This window comes from Haemaphysalis longicornis, unplaced genomic scaffold, assembly GCF_048455015.1.
Source record: "Haemaphysalis longicornis isolate Haplotype H1 unplaced genomic scaffold, Haemaphysalis longicornis Haplotype H1 scaffold_1, whole genome shotgun sequence".
NCBI classification, from domain to species: Eukaryota; Metazoa; Arthropoda; class Arachnida; order Ixodida; family Ixodidae; genus Haemaphysalis; species Haemaphysalis longicornis.
The window spans coordinates 463,372,931-463,387,309 of NW_027526203.1; the positions used below are offsets into that span (position 1 = coordinate 463,372,931).

Here is a 14,379-nt window from a genome sequence, read left to right on the forward strand (position 1 = left end):
AAGCCGACGTGCTGGCTGTGGTTGGCGCACGCTGCTCGGGCGTGTGTACACGTCATGGTTTTGGGACTGACGTCATGCTGCCCGGGCCTGTGGGGACGGCGAAGAGCTCGGCCGGTCTGGGCGCGCGCGTGCGCTCGCTCGCGCGCGCTTCCAGAGAGGCAGCGATGCTAGCGATGCGGCAAGAAGGGTGAAGTCATGTGATACATCCTGTTATGGCGGCCGCTCGGCATTTTTCAGTCGAAACCGAAACTGGCACAAATAAACGACGCTGTAAATGAATGTTTATGCTGCGCTCGACCGACTAATCTGTCATTCTATGATTAGTGGGCTGGTAGGCATGCATAGCAGCGAAAAAAACGTAACACAAAAATTTCGTGTCAGTACTCCTTTAAACTTTTTTCCTGAGCGAACCGCCGCTCTGTTCGTGCTCAATCTTCACACAAAGGTCACATTTCTATTTTGTTTCACACTGAGAACAACGATTGTACTTACTTGTTTATTCTGAAAATAAATAAAAGCGATTTTCACCTATGGGAAAATGGCGGCCAATTTGAACGCACGAGCCAGTGCAAGATGATCTTGGAACGGCGGCGCCACCTGGGTATGCAGAGTGAAACGGACGATGGGGATTCACGGTAGGAAGGAGCCAAATGAGGGAGCAGATGATCAGGCAATCTCTCGTCCCTAGTTTACGATGATCACAAATAGTTGCGTAATAGCTGATACCAATCAAAATGAAATACCCTATTCCCATGGTTCATCATTACCAATAATTTGTTTCCTCACCTGCTTTCATGTCCTGATCGTCTGCTACGTCTCTTGGCTCCTTCTTACCGTGAATCCCCATCGTCCGTTTCGCTCTGCATACACCAGGTGACACCGCCGTTCCAAGATCAGCTTGCACTGGCTCGCACGTTCAAATCGGCCGCCATTTCCCCATAGGCGAAAATCAATTTTATTTATTTTCAGAATAAACAGGTAAGTGCCGTCGATGTTTCTGGTGTCAAATAAAATAGAAATACGACCTTTGAGCGCGAACAGAGTGCGGTTCGCTCAGGAAAAAAAGTTTAAAGTGTTTCAATTATCGTCAAAACACCCGGTATATGAACAAGTTTCAGGGAAGTCACATGAACAACATTGCTCTGTACAGAAGTGGGTGCTTGTCTCTCATTGCTGTATTCTTTGGTGTTGTCTCCCTTTTGCACAACCAAATTTCCTAAACTATCGGGAGGCAGTGCAGCAGGCACTGCCAGATACCTGTTCACACGTTCTCAACAGAGTGCAAGTCTGACCTTCATGAACTGGTTTGTTTCAACGCTGGTATTCATTTTGCTCCATAAAACACAGAATTAGGGGCTTTCTTTGACGCCTTTATGGCATTACATTGATGGCCCAAGCAGTGGAAAAGGGTGTTTGGTTTGATTTTTGCAAAGTACAAACTACAGTAGACTCACGGTAATTCGAACTTGGATAATTCAAAGTTTCAGTTAATTATAACAAATTTAAAAATTTTGGTTGGCCTGCTATGTTTTCAATGTATTTTAAAGCTACTAAAATCCAAACTGCTTCATTGCGTAAATTTGGTTAATTCGTACTTTTTGCTTGTCCTTGCTGGAAAATACCTGCTGCGCATTTGCCACTTCCTTCTAGCTGCATAATTGCATCCTATCACTAACAGTCAGAAATAAAGCCAATTACCTGCATACATGAATTCAAACTCGACTGGGAATTTAAGCAGGTAAGTATGGACGTTCTATTTATTGTGCACAATTGGCCTGCTTATGGTGATGTGGAGGAGCTGGAAGCTATTCAGCTTGAATTGAAAGTGTGAATAGCGCTTCAGTATGTAAATGCTGTATTTTTAAATATGTGAATGTTTTGTTAAAACACAAGGTGGTATGTCGTCCCGAGTCATATTTGTGAGAACTTCTGGCAATTCAAACTTCTGATAATTCAAACAAAATCCTGGGGTCCCTTTGAGTTTGAATTATCATGATTCGACTGTGTTCCCTTCATTGCTTTTTCTTTTTTTTACTTTCTATCTCGGGTTATAAGCAGCATGTTGCAGTATTAGCATGGAAAGAGCTTGTTATGGTTAAATTTTTTTTTATGCCTAGCCTTCTGTCAGCTTTCCAAGGGTGCGGCAGTGAGCCCTGCTCCTGTTGGAGCTGAGCCACACAGTTGTTCTTTTGGTGCCACTTGTCGCAGCATGCAGGGGTGTGTGCCTGCATTTGGGCTCCCGTTAAGTTATTCGTGACCAGCCCGACTTTCCATTTCTCATGAAAAAATGTGCCGTGAAAAAGGCCACCGTGGTGCTCTGGTAACGATGAAGTAGCAGCCATGCTCAGCCTGCTGCTTTGTCTCGCCATTCCCAGGTGAGCGGAAACGGGGGCCGTGTAAGCAGAAGAGATGCAAGGCGCCCTCCGTGCCAGACGCTGCCACGTGCTCAAGCAAGCCTGAGGAGCAGAAGCGGTCGGCATCGCTTGGCGCAGCCCCCGCCACCGCTCCGGCGGCCTCCCAGCGGCCCTGCACTGAGGCGGCGCCATGTCCTGAGGCGGCCAGTGAGCCCAGCGGGTCGGAGCAGGCGTACGGGGTAGCACGCCTGCGCGAGGTCTTGGCCGTGCTACGCAGCGATCTCAGCTCCGAGGAGAAGTTGGTGGCCATCAAGCGAGGCCATGACCGCTGGCTGGCGCTAGGCTCCTCCATGGAGGATGCTCCGGACCCCGGGGCACCGCAGGGGGCCCAGAACCAGCGCACGCGGCGCTGCCTGCACCAGCTGCAGGACATGAAGCCGCTGGGGCCCATCCTGGAGCTGCCCAAAGGTGGGTGCGCCTCTCGGGGCTGGAACGGCACACTGGCCAGCCGCTTGGGTGCCGTTTGAGGGGAAGGTTTTGGAAGCAAAGGCAGCTGGGGAATTTCTTTTATTGCGCCACTTTGCCAGGGGGCATTTGAAGAATGAAAAAGTTGTATACATAAAAATTGAAACAGAGATGGGAATTAAAGGGGGAAAGTGGCTTACTCAGCCACATTAGAGAATATTTGCTTAATAGCTGTCGTATAACGATGCGCAGTCAAGTTGGCTCTATTGCCTTAAAACAAAGGTTCGTTTTCTTTGTTTTTTTTTTCGTGTAGCTGGTTTTTGTTTGAATTCTGTTTTAGTGCAATTGCATGAAGCACCCGACAGAAGGAAAAACTGGCAGTGAAGCTTGCCTGAAACTATATGTAACACCTAAGCCCTGATTGGGGCTTTGCACTGAGGACCACAAATTTTGCATTGAGGGTTAATGACTCGCATTGTTAATTCTGATTTTTTTTCTCTTTTTTTTTTTGCTAGAGTTGGCAACATGCTGAGTAATCAGTTCAGGGACAGAATCAAATACGACCTCGTTTGATTCTGTGCTTGAAATTTATAGATATTGTGGACTCGCCCTATCATCATTTATTTTCCCTTTTTGTTGTTGAAGGGATTATGGTTAGGGTGAAATTAAAAGTTAGTCAAAAGATGATTTGGCATCAGCCTTGGCATATAAAATACGTTACAAAGACAGCCTAACACTAATTTGGCAGGGCAGTCACTTCATCTCGAGTTATTGCGTGACCGGTCTGCAAAAGAAAAATATGAACTGTCATGGCTAAACAAATTATGAAATGACGTTCAATTTCTGAATACTTGAAGCTTCTGTGCTGTTAAGATGGCCAGTACAGTATGGGGGAAATTTCTCCAAGAATGTATCCTTCCTAACCTTTGTTCCGTTCCGGAAGGCTGCTAAAGTTCAGTCGGGATGGGCTGTGTGCAATCGAGTGAGATTAATTTAAAGCTTTCAAAATAAGAGAAAGAGGTTTTGTCAGAATCTTGCCCAGGGTCTGACTCTGCAGATATTTCTTCCCTGTTGATGTGGGTTTAGCATGTGCCAGCAGACCTTTCAAATAAGATGGAAGAAATTTTGGTAGCATTCCATTGCACGTGTGTGGGTTGGGAAGTGGATGAGTTGGTACCTCATAGTGAAAAAATTCAGTGTAAAAGGCAAAACCAGGAGGAACACTGGGCATTGTGCTGACTTTCACTAATGTTTATTGATGATTGCACTTGTTTCCCTTCCTCTTTTTTTTGTTGCACACCGTGTCTTGTGTGGGTCATCAAGCTGACGAGTTAAAAGAAAAATGAAAGTGGAACTAATGCACACGTTGCTGACTCTTTCTGTATTTCAAGCTTTCATTCTTTCTCAAGCAAACTACTGGGCACTCTTAGCTGTTATTGTCCAGTGGTCAAAATGTAGCACACAGCTGCAGTGGCAGTGAGTGCCAAGTGTAAACGGCCTGAAGAAAAATTGTGTCCTTTTAAACTCATTAGCCCGGTCTATGTCATTGACGTACTGGTATGTTCTCCCATTTCCGTCAGCTGAATTTACCAACATGGCTGTACGTTTTCCACTTCCATTTACAAATGCTTCAGTGGTAGATGCAGGTGAGAACTTGGTATTGCAGGTGCATCACCTCTGGGAAAGTCTGACACGAAAAGGGTGAGGGCATCCTCCAGACTACCCAACATACTTCTTACTGCATGTCAAAGGGATAATGCGTGCTGCAACATGACACATGCCACAAATCAATACCTGTGATTTTTCTCACACAGCCGATGTTGAAGGGTTCTCTTTGGCTTGTGGCAAGCTTGAGCCATGGGCTGAAATTCGGGTATGAAAAATCGCAGGAATCGATTTGTGTGATGCCAGTAGGCATCACATGTGTGATCCCCTTGACAAGGCAACGATATGTGGGGCAGTTGGGGAGTTGGTCTGCATGAGCACCACTGCAGTGTTCACAAAGCTGTTCAAGGTCAGCCTGGCACTTTGGCAGGCTGTTGCCAGGTGGCACACTATGATCACTGTGCTGCTGTGAATGCTTCCCAGCATCTCGCTGAAGAATTACTTGAAGAGATAGGAAGGCTCTGCAGCGTGTCTGGCAACATTCCATTCGTTTTCTGGCCAGCTCATCAACTTGGTTACTTTTTATGCCACTGACCGCATGTTCAGCAAAAAAAGAGGAAGGTGGGATGCAACTGGCTGTTTCAGTTTTGTTCCATGGATATATTTCTGGTGGTTCACTTAAATAAACCTCAATACCATGACATGTTTTCCTTCTGTTAGTCCTTATCTCTTTCGCACTGTGAATTTTTTTTGCCCCAAGTGTGTTCTGAATCCTTGAAAAACTGTCAGCAAAATTATATGAATTAAGTTGCCTAAAAAACTTGAAATAATCGGCTAAATTTCATTTTGTGCTGGCTTATCTCATTCTTAAGAATGCCAGCAGTGCTTCGAAGTATTAGCTAAATTTCATTTTCTGCTCTCTTATCATGTTTAAAAAAGCGTTGCGACTTTGTTCATTCTTAGCATATTTACCTCATCGTATTTACTGTGGATATAAACATCAAGTCCCTGTCTGTGGATATAAACGTCAACACTTGTTCAACAATTGCTGAAGACTTGTGTGGACGAGAGACTAGTGTGCATGATAAAAAAACTGAGAGAGAACCTGTATACAGTGGTGCCTTCATACGTTTAGGGAGGAGTTTAAGCGTAAACTATATGAAATGAAGCTTCTTCATCTAGATTGCGTTTTTTTGGGTTAGTTATTGGGTGGGAAGCCCATTAGTTATCTTGCACATGCAATAAGTCTTTTCTCTTGCTGGTTTCTGCTTAGTTTTCTTACCAGTGCATTAGCTGCATCTATCAATCATTCAAGTGCACAGCGCATGGCCTGTCCATCAAGCACAGATAATTCATTATAACACCGCAAGGACTAGTTGGCACCACTGTGCTTAATGCTGGACTGTGATGATGCGCGAATTTTGAAAACCAAGAAAAGAGAGGCATGGTTCTTTTGCAAGATTCGCAGTAATGCCAATGATGGCACATGCAAACACTGTATTACGTGAATCATTTAAGAGCAAACGAATGGCTAAAAATGTGCTCAAGAATGAGTGAACATTTTTGTGTGAACCATCTTATGCTAGAAAAAAAAATAGCAAGAGGAATCTGTGTTGTCTGTATTTTTTTTCGAGGCCACAGAGCAAGAATATATAGGAGGGGAAACGGCCCATTGCAGCAAGTGTGGGTGAGCGACCAGATAATGTCACAATGACATTATCTGGTCAAAGGTGGACTGCAAAGCTTCGTAGCTGCGACGGTGAAGGAGAGGGTAGCGGCACCTGATGGATGAAATAATAGCAGCCACAATTCATTCCGTGGCTGCGCAGTGCAATGCCGATTGCGGCGGCTGGACAGTTTCTTCACCTGTGGCAGATGCCACTAGCTTAACCTATGACGAGCGCTTGTGACATTATCTGGCCGCGCTAGGAAGTCTCGTTTCCCCTCCTGTCTTATTCTTGCTCTGTGGTCTAGGCGCACTGCAACAGTTCATGCTCTGTTTTGGGGCTTGCCATGAAAATGACTAGAATGTCAGGTGTGTTCCAGATCTTTCCAGAGCTGTCAGCGAAGTGATAACGGTTGACTTGTCTTTGGTGGAGCGAGCGAGTGAGAAGAAAATAACAAAAGGTGGGAGTGTTTCTGGTCTGCTGCTGCTACATTTTTGCTCGCTTGGAAGCACACTTTTTTTTTTTTGTTAGTTAGGTCTTCTCTGCCTCAGCTAAAAAAACTGGGATCATTTGATCAGGGTGTCTGTTTGATGTTGCAGTCTGCATTTTTATGAAACTCAAATTCTGAATGTTCTTTCTTGTACAAAATTGAAATTTTTGGTTGAATTTTTAAATGCAAGAGGCCTCTAACAAACAGTGATTTCTTCAAGGGTCATTTTTTTTTCTCTGTCTCCTGCCACCAACTTTTCCCACCGTAGACCAGCCCACCAATGCCAGGTCTGCGTAATGGTTGGTTAGGCTAAACAAACATCTAAGCTGTGTATATTGAGACTATCTGCTGTCCTCTGCTCCATCCTTATCCATGTACAGGCTGATAGAGTATAGCCTGCTTATATTGAACCTTTTGATAACAAAATATTGTATGTAAAGAATAAAATTCTAATTTCGTAATCTCATTATATATGCACTTGCAATGTGATTCAGCCTATTTTAGAGAAGCTCGAAGTGTCTGTGTGGGTATGGCAAATCTTAACTTGTCCAATGCTTGCCGCTATAGATCTGAATTGAGCCGAAATTAAGATTGATGAATCGCTCCTGCTGACTGAGTGAGCAGCAACTATGCTTCATGCAGTTGCGTATTGCTTTCCTTGCTGAAAATGTACGGTGCTTTTCTGCAAGACCATGATTTGTATAGAAGGGAAGAACGCCCATGTTTCACAGTTTTCAGTTATAACGATTGTGTTATCGGTGTTCTTACAGCCTTGTAATGCATGAAACAGAAGCAAGTCAGTAGCTGCTGTTCACCGAGCTGACGTCAAATATGGCACCTTAGGCTGCATTGTCGCCCTTGTGGAGGAGCGCTGAAATCTTTCAAAAACTATTAAATAGTACTGAATGTTGTTTGCAAATGCATTCGAGCTTTCAAGGGGCGAGATAATAGGCTTCATGGTCAAACAGGCAGTATTTATTTTTGTAACCACTTACACAGAGCCCAGGTTGAATGCTGTAAGCTGCCCTGCACACACAAAGCCTTGCCATGCCACAAAACTCTTTCGTCACTAAGGTGGTTTCTTTTCTGCTGAATGTATGTGTTTGCTAGAGAGGAATTAAGTTCTTCAGGGCTGTATGTACTCGCGATGGCTCAGCATTAGACCTTTTTCACAGACTTGAAAGTGTGTCTGTTTCACTGGCCAAAAGCAGCACCAAAGCTCAGTTTGATTTTATGTTGTTTTCTGGTAGGGAACTAATTAATGCCTAAATAATTCAGTGTCTAGCCTATGAACTGATAGCCACAATTTGGGAATGCAGGTTTTGGGCAAAAATCTGGACTTTCACAAGCCCCTTTTCCCCCTCCCAAAAGGCCAGATAGAGTGAGGATCGTGTACAATTTGAATTCTTATTTCTGATGTGTTCGTTTCTGTATTGACCTACTGTTTTATTAACCCTTGGGAAACTTATGCCTGTGCTGCAAGTGCATTTTGGAAGTCTTTGAATGCATTGTTTCTCAAGTGAACCACTTTTACATTGAGTACCTTGAATGCCATTTAATCAACTGTCACTTGTGTCAAAGAAGCTAGCTCAGTCAAAGCTGGGAACTACTTGGCCACATGCACTGTGACTGCTTCGTTTAGCGTCTACTTCGTGCAAAAATTTGTTTTGCGAGACAACACAATATGGCTTGAATGAGGAAGGAGTAAGGACATGCAATAAAATGGGGGCGGAAGTGTCTTTTTTTGCTCTGCTTGTGTAAATTTAAGTAGCAAAAATTATCAGTGACTGTCGTGCCATAGTTCCATGGTGTGGAAATGTTACATCTCAACGGCGATTGAACGCCGTGAGTTCGGTAGAGTTTTAGAATTTCAAAGGCCATCAACCAAACTGTCAGTTAGGCTATCCTTGTAGCACAGGTACTAAACTACTTTGTATTTTGAGTGTAGATGAATGAAGATTCGTTGCTTAGCTGGGTTGCTTTTGTAACTGTGCATTTTATCTTTCAATCCGTGTTGCCACATTATCGTGTAGGCTTTGCTCCAGCAACTTCCTTTCTTGGAAGACTTATGTTGACACACACTTGGTTTCAATTGCAAGGCTCAAATGCTTAACCAAAGGAAATTAAATGAGCTTAGCTTGTCTTCAAATTCCCTCTAAAAAATCCTATTGACATGCTCAACTAATGTGTAACATTTGTCAAAAGCTAAGAGCCCCCAACTCCTATATAAAGTCAGACTTGAGGCCATAAGCTTGGCTTGCCTGTGAAGAAAATGGACGTATTTATACTCGTGGCTTGATGAGCTCTATTATGCAGCTGCTGGTGTGGTTTTATGCAAATGAAGTGAGTCACTGAGGCGTTTTGTGGGACTTTGCCCTCTTGGGTAGAGCCCCTGGGCAATAAGCACTGGCAGACAGTGTTGGTTTGTGTGTTCATTCATCCTGCTGAAGCTGAATGCCTGTGTGCAGCCTTTTCTCTTTCAGATGACAGCTGCTTATCTCTTGTGAAAATAATTCGACCCTCGTGGGAGGGCATTGCTCCCCTGCTCTCTGGACTGTCCTTCTTCCCCCCGTTGGTGTGCTGGACGTGCGCACCTCATTCTGGCTTCCTTCTTTGCTTCCGAAGGTACCGAGACGCCCCCCAAGTCCCCTACGTCCGTGCAGGAGTGGGTGAACTCGCTCCCAGCCGATGAGTCTCGCGAGTGAGTGTGCCTGCCATTTTCCGCACTGGCCGTGTCTGCCATCGTGCGCATGTCTCTGTTTCGTCCTCTTCTACGGCGAGCACAGGCCACTGGTACCACGGAACTTGGGGCTCTTTTTGCATTTGTACTGATGCATAGCTTCCTATAAATTGAAAAGAAAAAATGAAGTGCCTAATGCAAGCGGGTAGGGGATTTTAATGATGTCGTGCAGAAGTTTTTCTAGTACAGTTCAAATTTGCCTGAAGGGACTGAAGATTTATTTGAATAGCGTGGACTTCAAATTATGGGTAGCGCTGGTTATTTTGCTTTCCGGACGGACTAGCAGATTGCAGTGCCATATTTGCATGGTTATCGAGGTTGCGTGGATGGAGCTCTGGGAAATGTGTAATTGCTCTATACCAAGGCTAGCCCCCCCCTCCCCCCCCCTGCAGAGATAATGCATGTTTTGTTGAGCAAAGGTGCGGAATAAGGAAGTTCAGAACATTTGATAAAGTAATAGGGGTGCCTCATGTTTTTTTTATTTATTGCTAAACATAATGATGCACAATTAAATTTGGTATGGGCCTTAAAAGTTAGAATAAATCTGCTAGTCCTTGCACAAGAGGTGGGATGGTGCTTCCCCCCTCAGGTGCCCATGTGCATGAGGACGCCATCATCCCTGGCTTGTCTGTATTTAGTATGCTGCTCCTCTGCATCTCAGTACATTGCTGACACTTCATGATGGCATGATTGTCTGATCTCTCCTCGTTACCTTTTTACATTGCAAAAAAAAAGGGAGGCGCCCAGCAGTGTGCAGCCTGTGGAGCTGGTGTCGATTCTGCACCAGGACAGTGGCTACCAGAGCCACTTGGAAGGCCCCACCCTGGAGGCGCCAAGCAGCGAGACGCAGGATGACAACCTTAGCCTCGGGGCTGAGGGTGAGCCAGAAGGGGCTTCTAAAGGGCCTGGCGGGGAAGCCATCCCGTCCGTGGCTCTGCTTTCCGTGTGTGCTCTCAGTCAAGGAGAAATGCTGTGGACGGGATTTTCAATTGGGGTTCTGACGCCTCTTACATGTTAGCTATAATGGTATGAAAAATTGTATTGCTTAAACTGTTCCTTCCTTTTGCCTGTGGGAAAGACGTTTGTCTGCTATAAAAAGAAAAGTATCCATCAGCGTCAATCCCTGCCCAATTCAGTTTAAATGAGTTACAGCTTCTGAAAAGTTATGCACACAGGTGAGCTTTCCGAATTTATTTGTACCGAATAAGGAGATAAAAGCAACTGAGTTAGAGTTAGGTGGCAAGTCTAGACGGTTGGAAAAGGCTGCATATGAACAGCATAATTGTTTGTCACAATTTTTTCTTTGGAATTTTTGGTGCTTCTGAAAGGCCAGCTTTTATTGCTTTTGGTTTTTAGAATGTACAGTGAGAGAAGCTTTGGGACCTCTTCTATGTATTCCCTCGGTCAGTAGCTGAGTTTTCGGAAGGGGGTAAAATGAAAATTCCAATTAAGGAAATGCGCATAATTTCGTACAGTTAGTTTTCAGTCAAAAGCATGTGCTTGATAATTTGTGCAGTCAAGTCTGAAGTTGTCCAGTGCCCATAACCAGAAGGGGAAGGGAAGGGGGGAGGGGGGGAGTAAGTTGTGAGTTTAACAGCTTCAGTACCTTCCTTTTCAAACATCTCACTAGGTTCTCAGTATCACTGTTTCAGGATGGCCATACTGGACCAGAAATTCCTTCAGTGAACATTTCAATCTTGGCCCCTGGAGCCTGCCTGTCACTTGCAAACAAAAGAAGTTGTTCCTATACTTGAGCTGGCATCACAAAGTTGATCAGTTGAGAAAAGCATGACTGCCCATGTCCCATAGTTCAGTAAGATGTGTCCGGTTGTGCTTCTACTAGCATATGAAAAAGACAGAATAAACGAAAAGACCGATTTCAGGCCTGTGTTGTCAATGTGGAGAGGAGGCAGATGCTCGCCTGCCCTCGTGACGTGTGCAAGCACCAATTACGTTGTTCATGTGGTTCAGGCCCAGTGCAGTTACTTGCAGGGCGTGGAAGTAATTCGCGATTGGCCACAAGTAAGGGGGGGTAGTCGGGGGAGAGGGGGCTATTTGATTGTAAAAAAAAAAAAAGAAACACTATTGGGGAAGCGTCTGGCAGCAGCAGTAAAGAAAGCCGAGCTAGTTGGTAAGTTTGCATACTTTGAACAGCGCTAACAAGACGGGGTAAAAGAAAGAAGGGCTTTCTTTCTTTGTCCTGGTATTGTTAGCGCGGTTTGAAGTGTTGGCAGCAGTCTCAGTAATCTACCTTGTCCAAAAAACTGACTCTAGTTGTGTAAAAAAAAAAAACCAAATACTTGTTGTTTGTAGTTGCAACTTTCTAGAGGAATCCTCAAGACGTGCGCTTACATGTGGTTTTAGAGCACTTTTTTTAAAATAAATTGCAATTTATTTGTTTTGATGCTCCAGCTCAATGTAGTGGATGTAATCTATGCAGCACTGCAGGCAAGGTGCTCTTTCGAGGGTTATTTTTGATAAAACTTTGTCTACTAGGAATGCTTGTGTTAAAGCTCAAGCAAGTATACTACATACACGTGTGCCCAAACAAGAGTGCAATTACACTAGAATCTCGTTAACTTTAACTTGGCTGACTTGAAGTTTAGGTCAACTCGGATGTGTTTTTAGGTGCAAAATTTCCTGTGACATGGTGTGTACCTTTATTTACTCGAATAGATTTTGGAACACTCTCCTGATAACTTGAAATACCACCCGCAGAAGTGGGAATATCAAAACAATCGGGAACGAAAGACGAAAGTTTAACTGCGTAACATGTAAAAAAACAATTCTACGTATCATCTGGATGCACCAGGAAGAAAGTTTAAAGTTTGCATTGCTGAGAAGTTGGCAGAATGTTACCTTTACACGTACAATGTAACATTTGTCTTTAATTTGGGCACTTTTCCTTGCTAAACTGTTGCATTTGGTACCACAGATTGACTTTTTTTTTCTTCTTTTTTTTTGCAATCTTCTTGCCATCTTCCGCAGCTCGCACACTGGACAGTGTATCCCGACTTCAGCCCAGGTGAGCCCACTTGTGCCCCACCTCAGAGTTGCTGAGTAAGAAATATTCACTCCAAGCGTTATATTCGTAAATGTGTCAGGAAAGGAAACTTTTTGAAGGCATTGGTGGCAGATTTTCTTAGGCTTTCTTCATTAACAGCTTCATACTGGTTTACTGCATCATCTTTCGCGTAGAAAAAAAAATTTTCAAATATTTTCGTTAATGTCACTACTTACAATTGATTGATTGTAATGTATGATTAGCGTCTTCGTTATCACATTACTCGCCCAATGGTTTCCCAAAAGTTTTGCTTTCTTTTTCTTTCTCTGTGTGATTTATACTGACATGTAGTGCATATTTAATTTTTGAAACGGGAGAAGAATAGAAGTCTGCATTATGGCTATAATTTTGACCAATATAGTTCTTTAGATCTAAGCACTGTGAAACTCTTGGTTTCAGGGCAGAAGGGTTCGTTTGAATGATAAAGGGGCTGATGAGCAGAGAAGGGTGTAAACATGGACATTTGGTTGATAGCTGTGCAAATGTTGTCATTCTATTAAAAAGAGGATCACCTACGAGTTAGCTGAGATGAGGCCATTTCTGCATTGTAGATGTTTTGCGCAGCTCTGTTTTGTTGTAGCCATGTGGTTGCGAAACAGACCAGGAAAAAAGAAAGGCGGGCTTGGGCCTGCCTTGCACAGAGGACACATGCCCTGTATGTGTCATTTTGTAGATGAAGGGCAGCCTAATTCTCACTATTCGTTAGTGCGGAATACTTCAAAATTTTCGAATACTAAAACTCCGATTGAAGCAAATGTCGATTTATTATTTGATCAAAAACTTGCAAAAAAGGATTGTTTATGCATGCCTAAATTCTAGGGATTAGAAATAAAAACAAAACTAAGTAACCATGAGGTTTTGCAAAAACAAAATAAGTATACAGCTGCACATGAAGAAAGGCAAGGTTAGTTTGGCTGGCATGCTTGGTGATCACATTTTTTTGTGAAATTTGACGTGACTACAGAGTGATTCATGTGGGGCCCATGGCTGCCGAAATTCTATGCAGCACACGTTTTAATTGCATTCTCTCGAAGGTGAAGAGGAATTTGTTTTTATAGCTGGTTTATTTGTCCTGGTTCTAACACTAATGGAAGCCCGAAAACTGGTCAAGAAATAATTCCTACTCATCTCAGATAAGCATGCAAATTCAGGGCATTCGAATTGTGAGGCTGTTGGTTGCAGTCCATTCTTATGCAAAAGTTTGAAATGTCAACTTTCAAAGTTGCATGGCTTTGGCTTGAACCACAAGTTGTATATTTTAGCTTGTAACATTGTAACAGTGCTGTTAGTCTTTCTGGTACTGGATATTATGCTACTGCAAAGATAATTAGCCTAATAAAGGGGTTTTTAGGAAGTTTGAATCTGGAAACGGGAAGTTTTGTGCTTTTTGATGAGTGTTGATGTAGCTTGAGCTTAACAAGAAAGTAAAATAAAAATAAAGAAACCTTTTATGTGCAATAAAGATAAGAGATTTTTTTATGCAATTTCAATGTTTTATTGGGGGCATTAATTAAGACTGATTTAATTATTTCAGTTATCAAGACATTATTTACTTTGTTACTGAGAGAAGGTGGCAGATTTTTTTTTCAATTACAGTGTTGTGAAGGGCTCAAAAGAATGCTAAATGCCAAAGTTTCTCTAAATATATCGTAAGCAATGTTTTTTTGCTCCTCAAAAGACCCTGTGCAAAATAGCCGAGAAGCAGAAATTTTGCCCATAAATATGCGCCAATAATGGTTTACTCTGTACATCTGCCAGAACGGCCAGTATGCAAGCTAGGTCCTGCTTGCAAGTTCCGGCCGTTTGAGTTGTGAAAATTTTTTTTAATGTGAAAAAATCCAGTGCTCTGAATTTTCATGCAAGCTAGCCGTTTGAGTTGTGAAAATTTTTTTTAATGTGAAAAAATCCAGTGCTCTGAATTTTCATGCAAGCTACTGCATTTGGTGCATTTTGGGGTGCGGTATGATTCATCTCAACGAATGAAAGCATAAAGC

General features: G+C 43.3%; 1 protein-coding gene across 1 annotated transcript in view; it reads left to right on the top strand.

Annotated features, from left to right (window-relative positions):
• Olf186-m (Ki-ras-induced actin-interacting protein-IP3R-interacting domain olf186-M) overlaps window positions 1-14,379 on the top strand; it is a 62,079-nt gene that overhangs the window by 12,497 nt on the left and 35,203 nt on the right. The window contains exons 3-7 of the mRNA XM_077693178.1: window positions 2,376-2,822; window positions 6,471-6,551; window positions 9,207-9,282; window positions 10,057-10,199; window positions 12,310-12,346. Of these exons, the coding sequence (XP_077549304.1) occupies window positions 2,376-2,822; window positions 6,471-6,551; window positions 9,207-9,282; window positions 10,057-10,199; window positions 12,310-12,346 (784 nt within the window). The remainder of the gene's footprint in view (window positions 1-2,375; window positions 2,823-6,470; window positions 6,552-9,206; window positions 9,283-10,056; window positions 10,200-12,309; window positions 12,347-14,379) is intronic.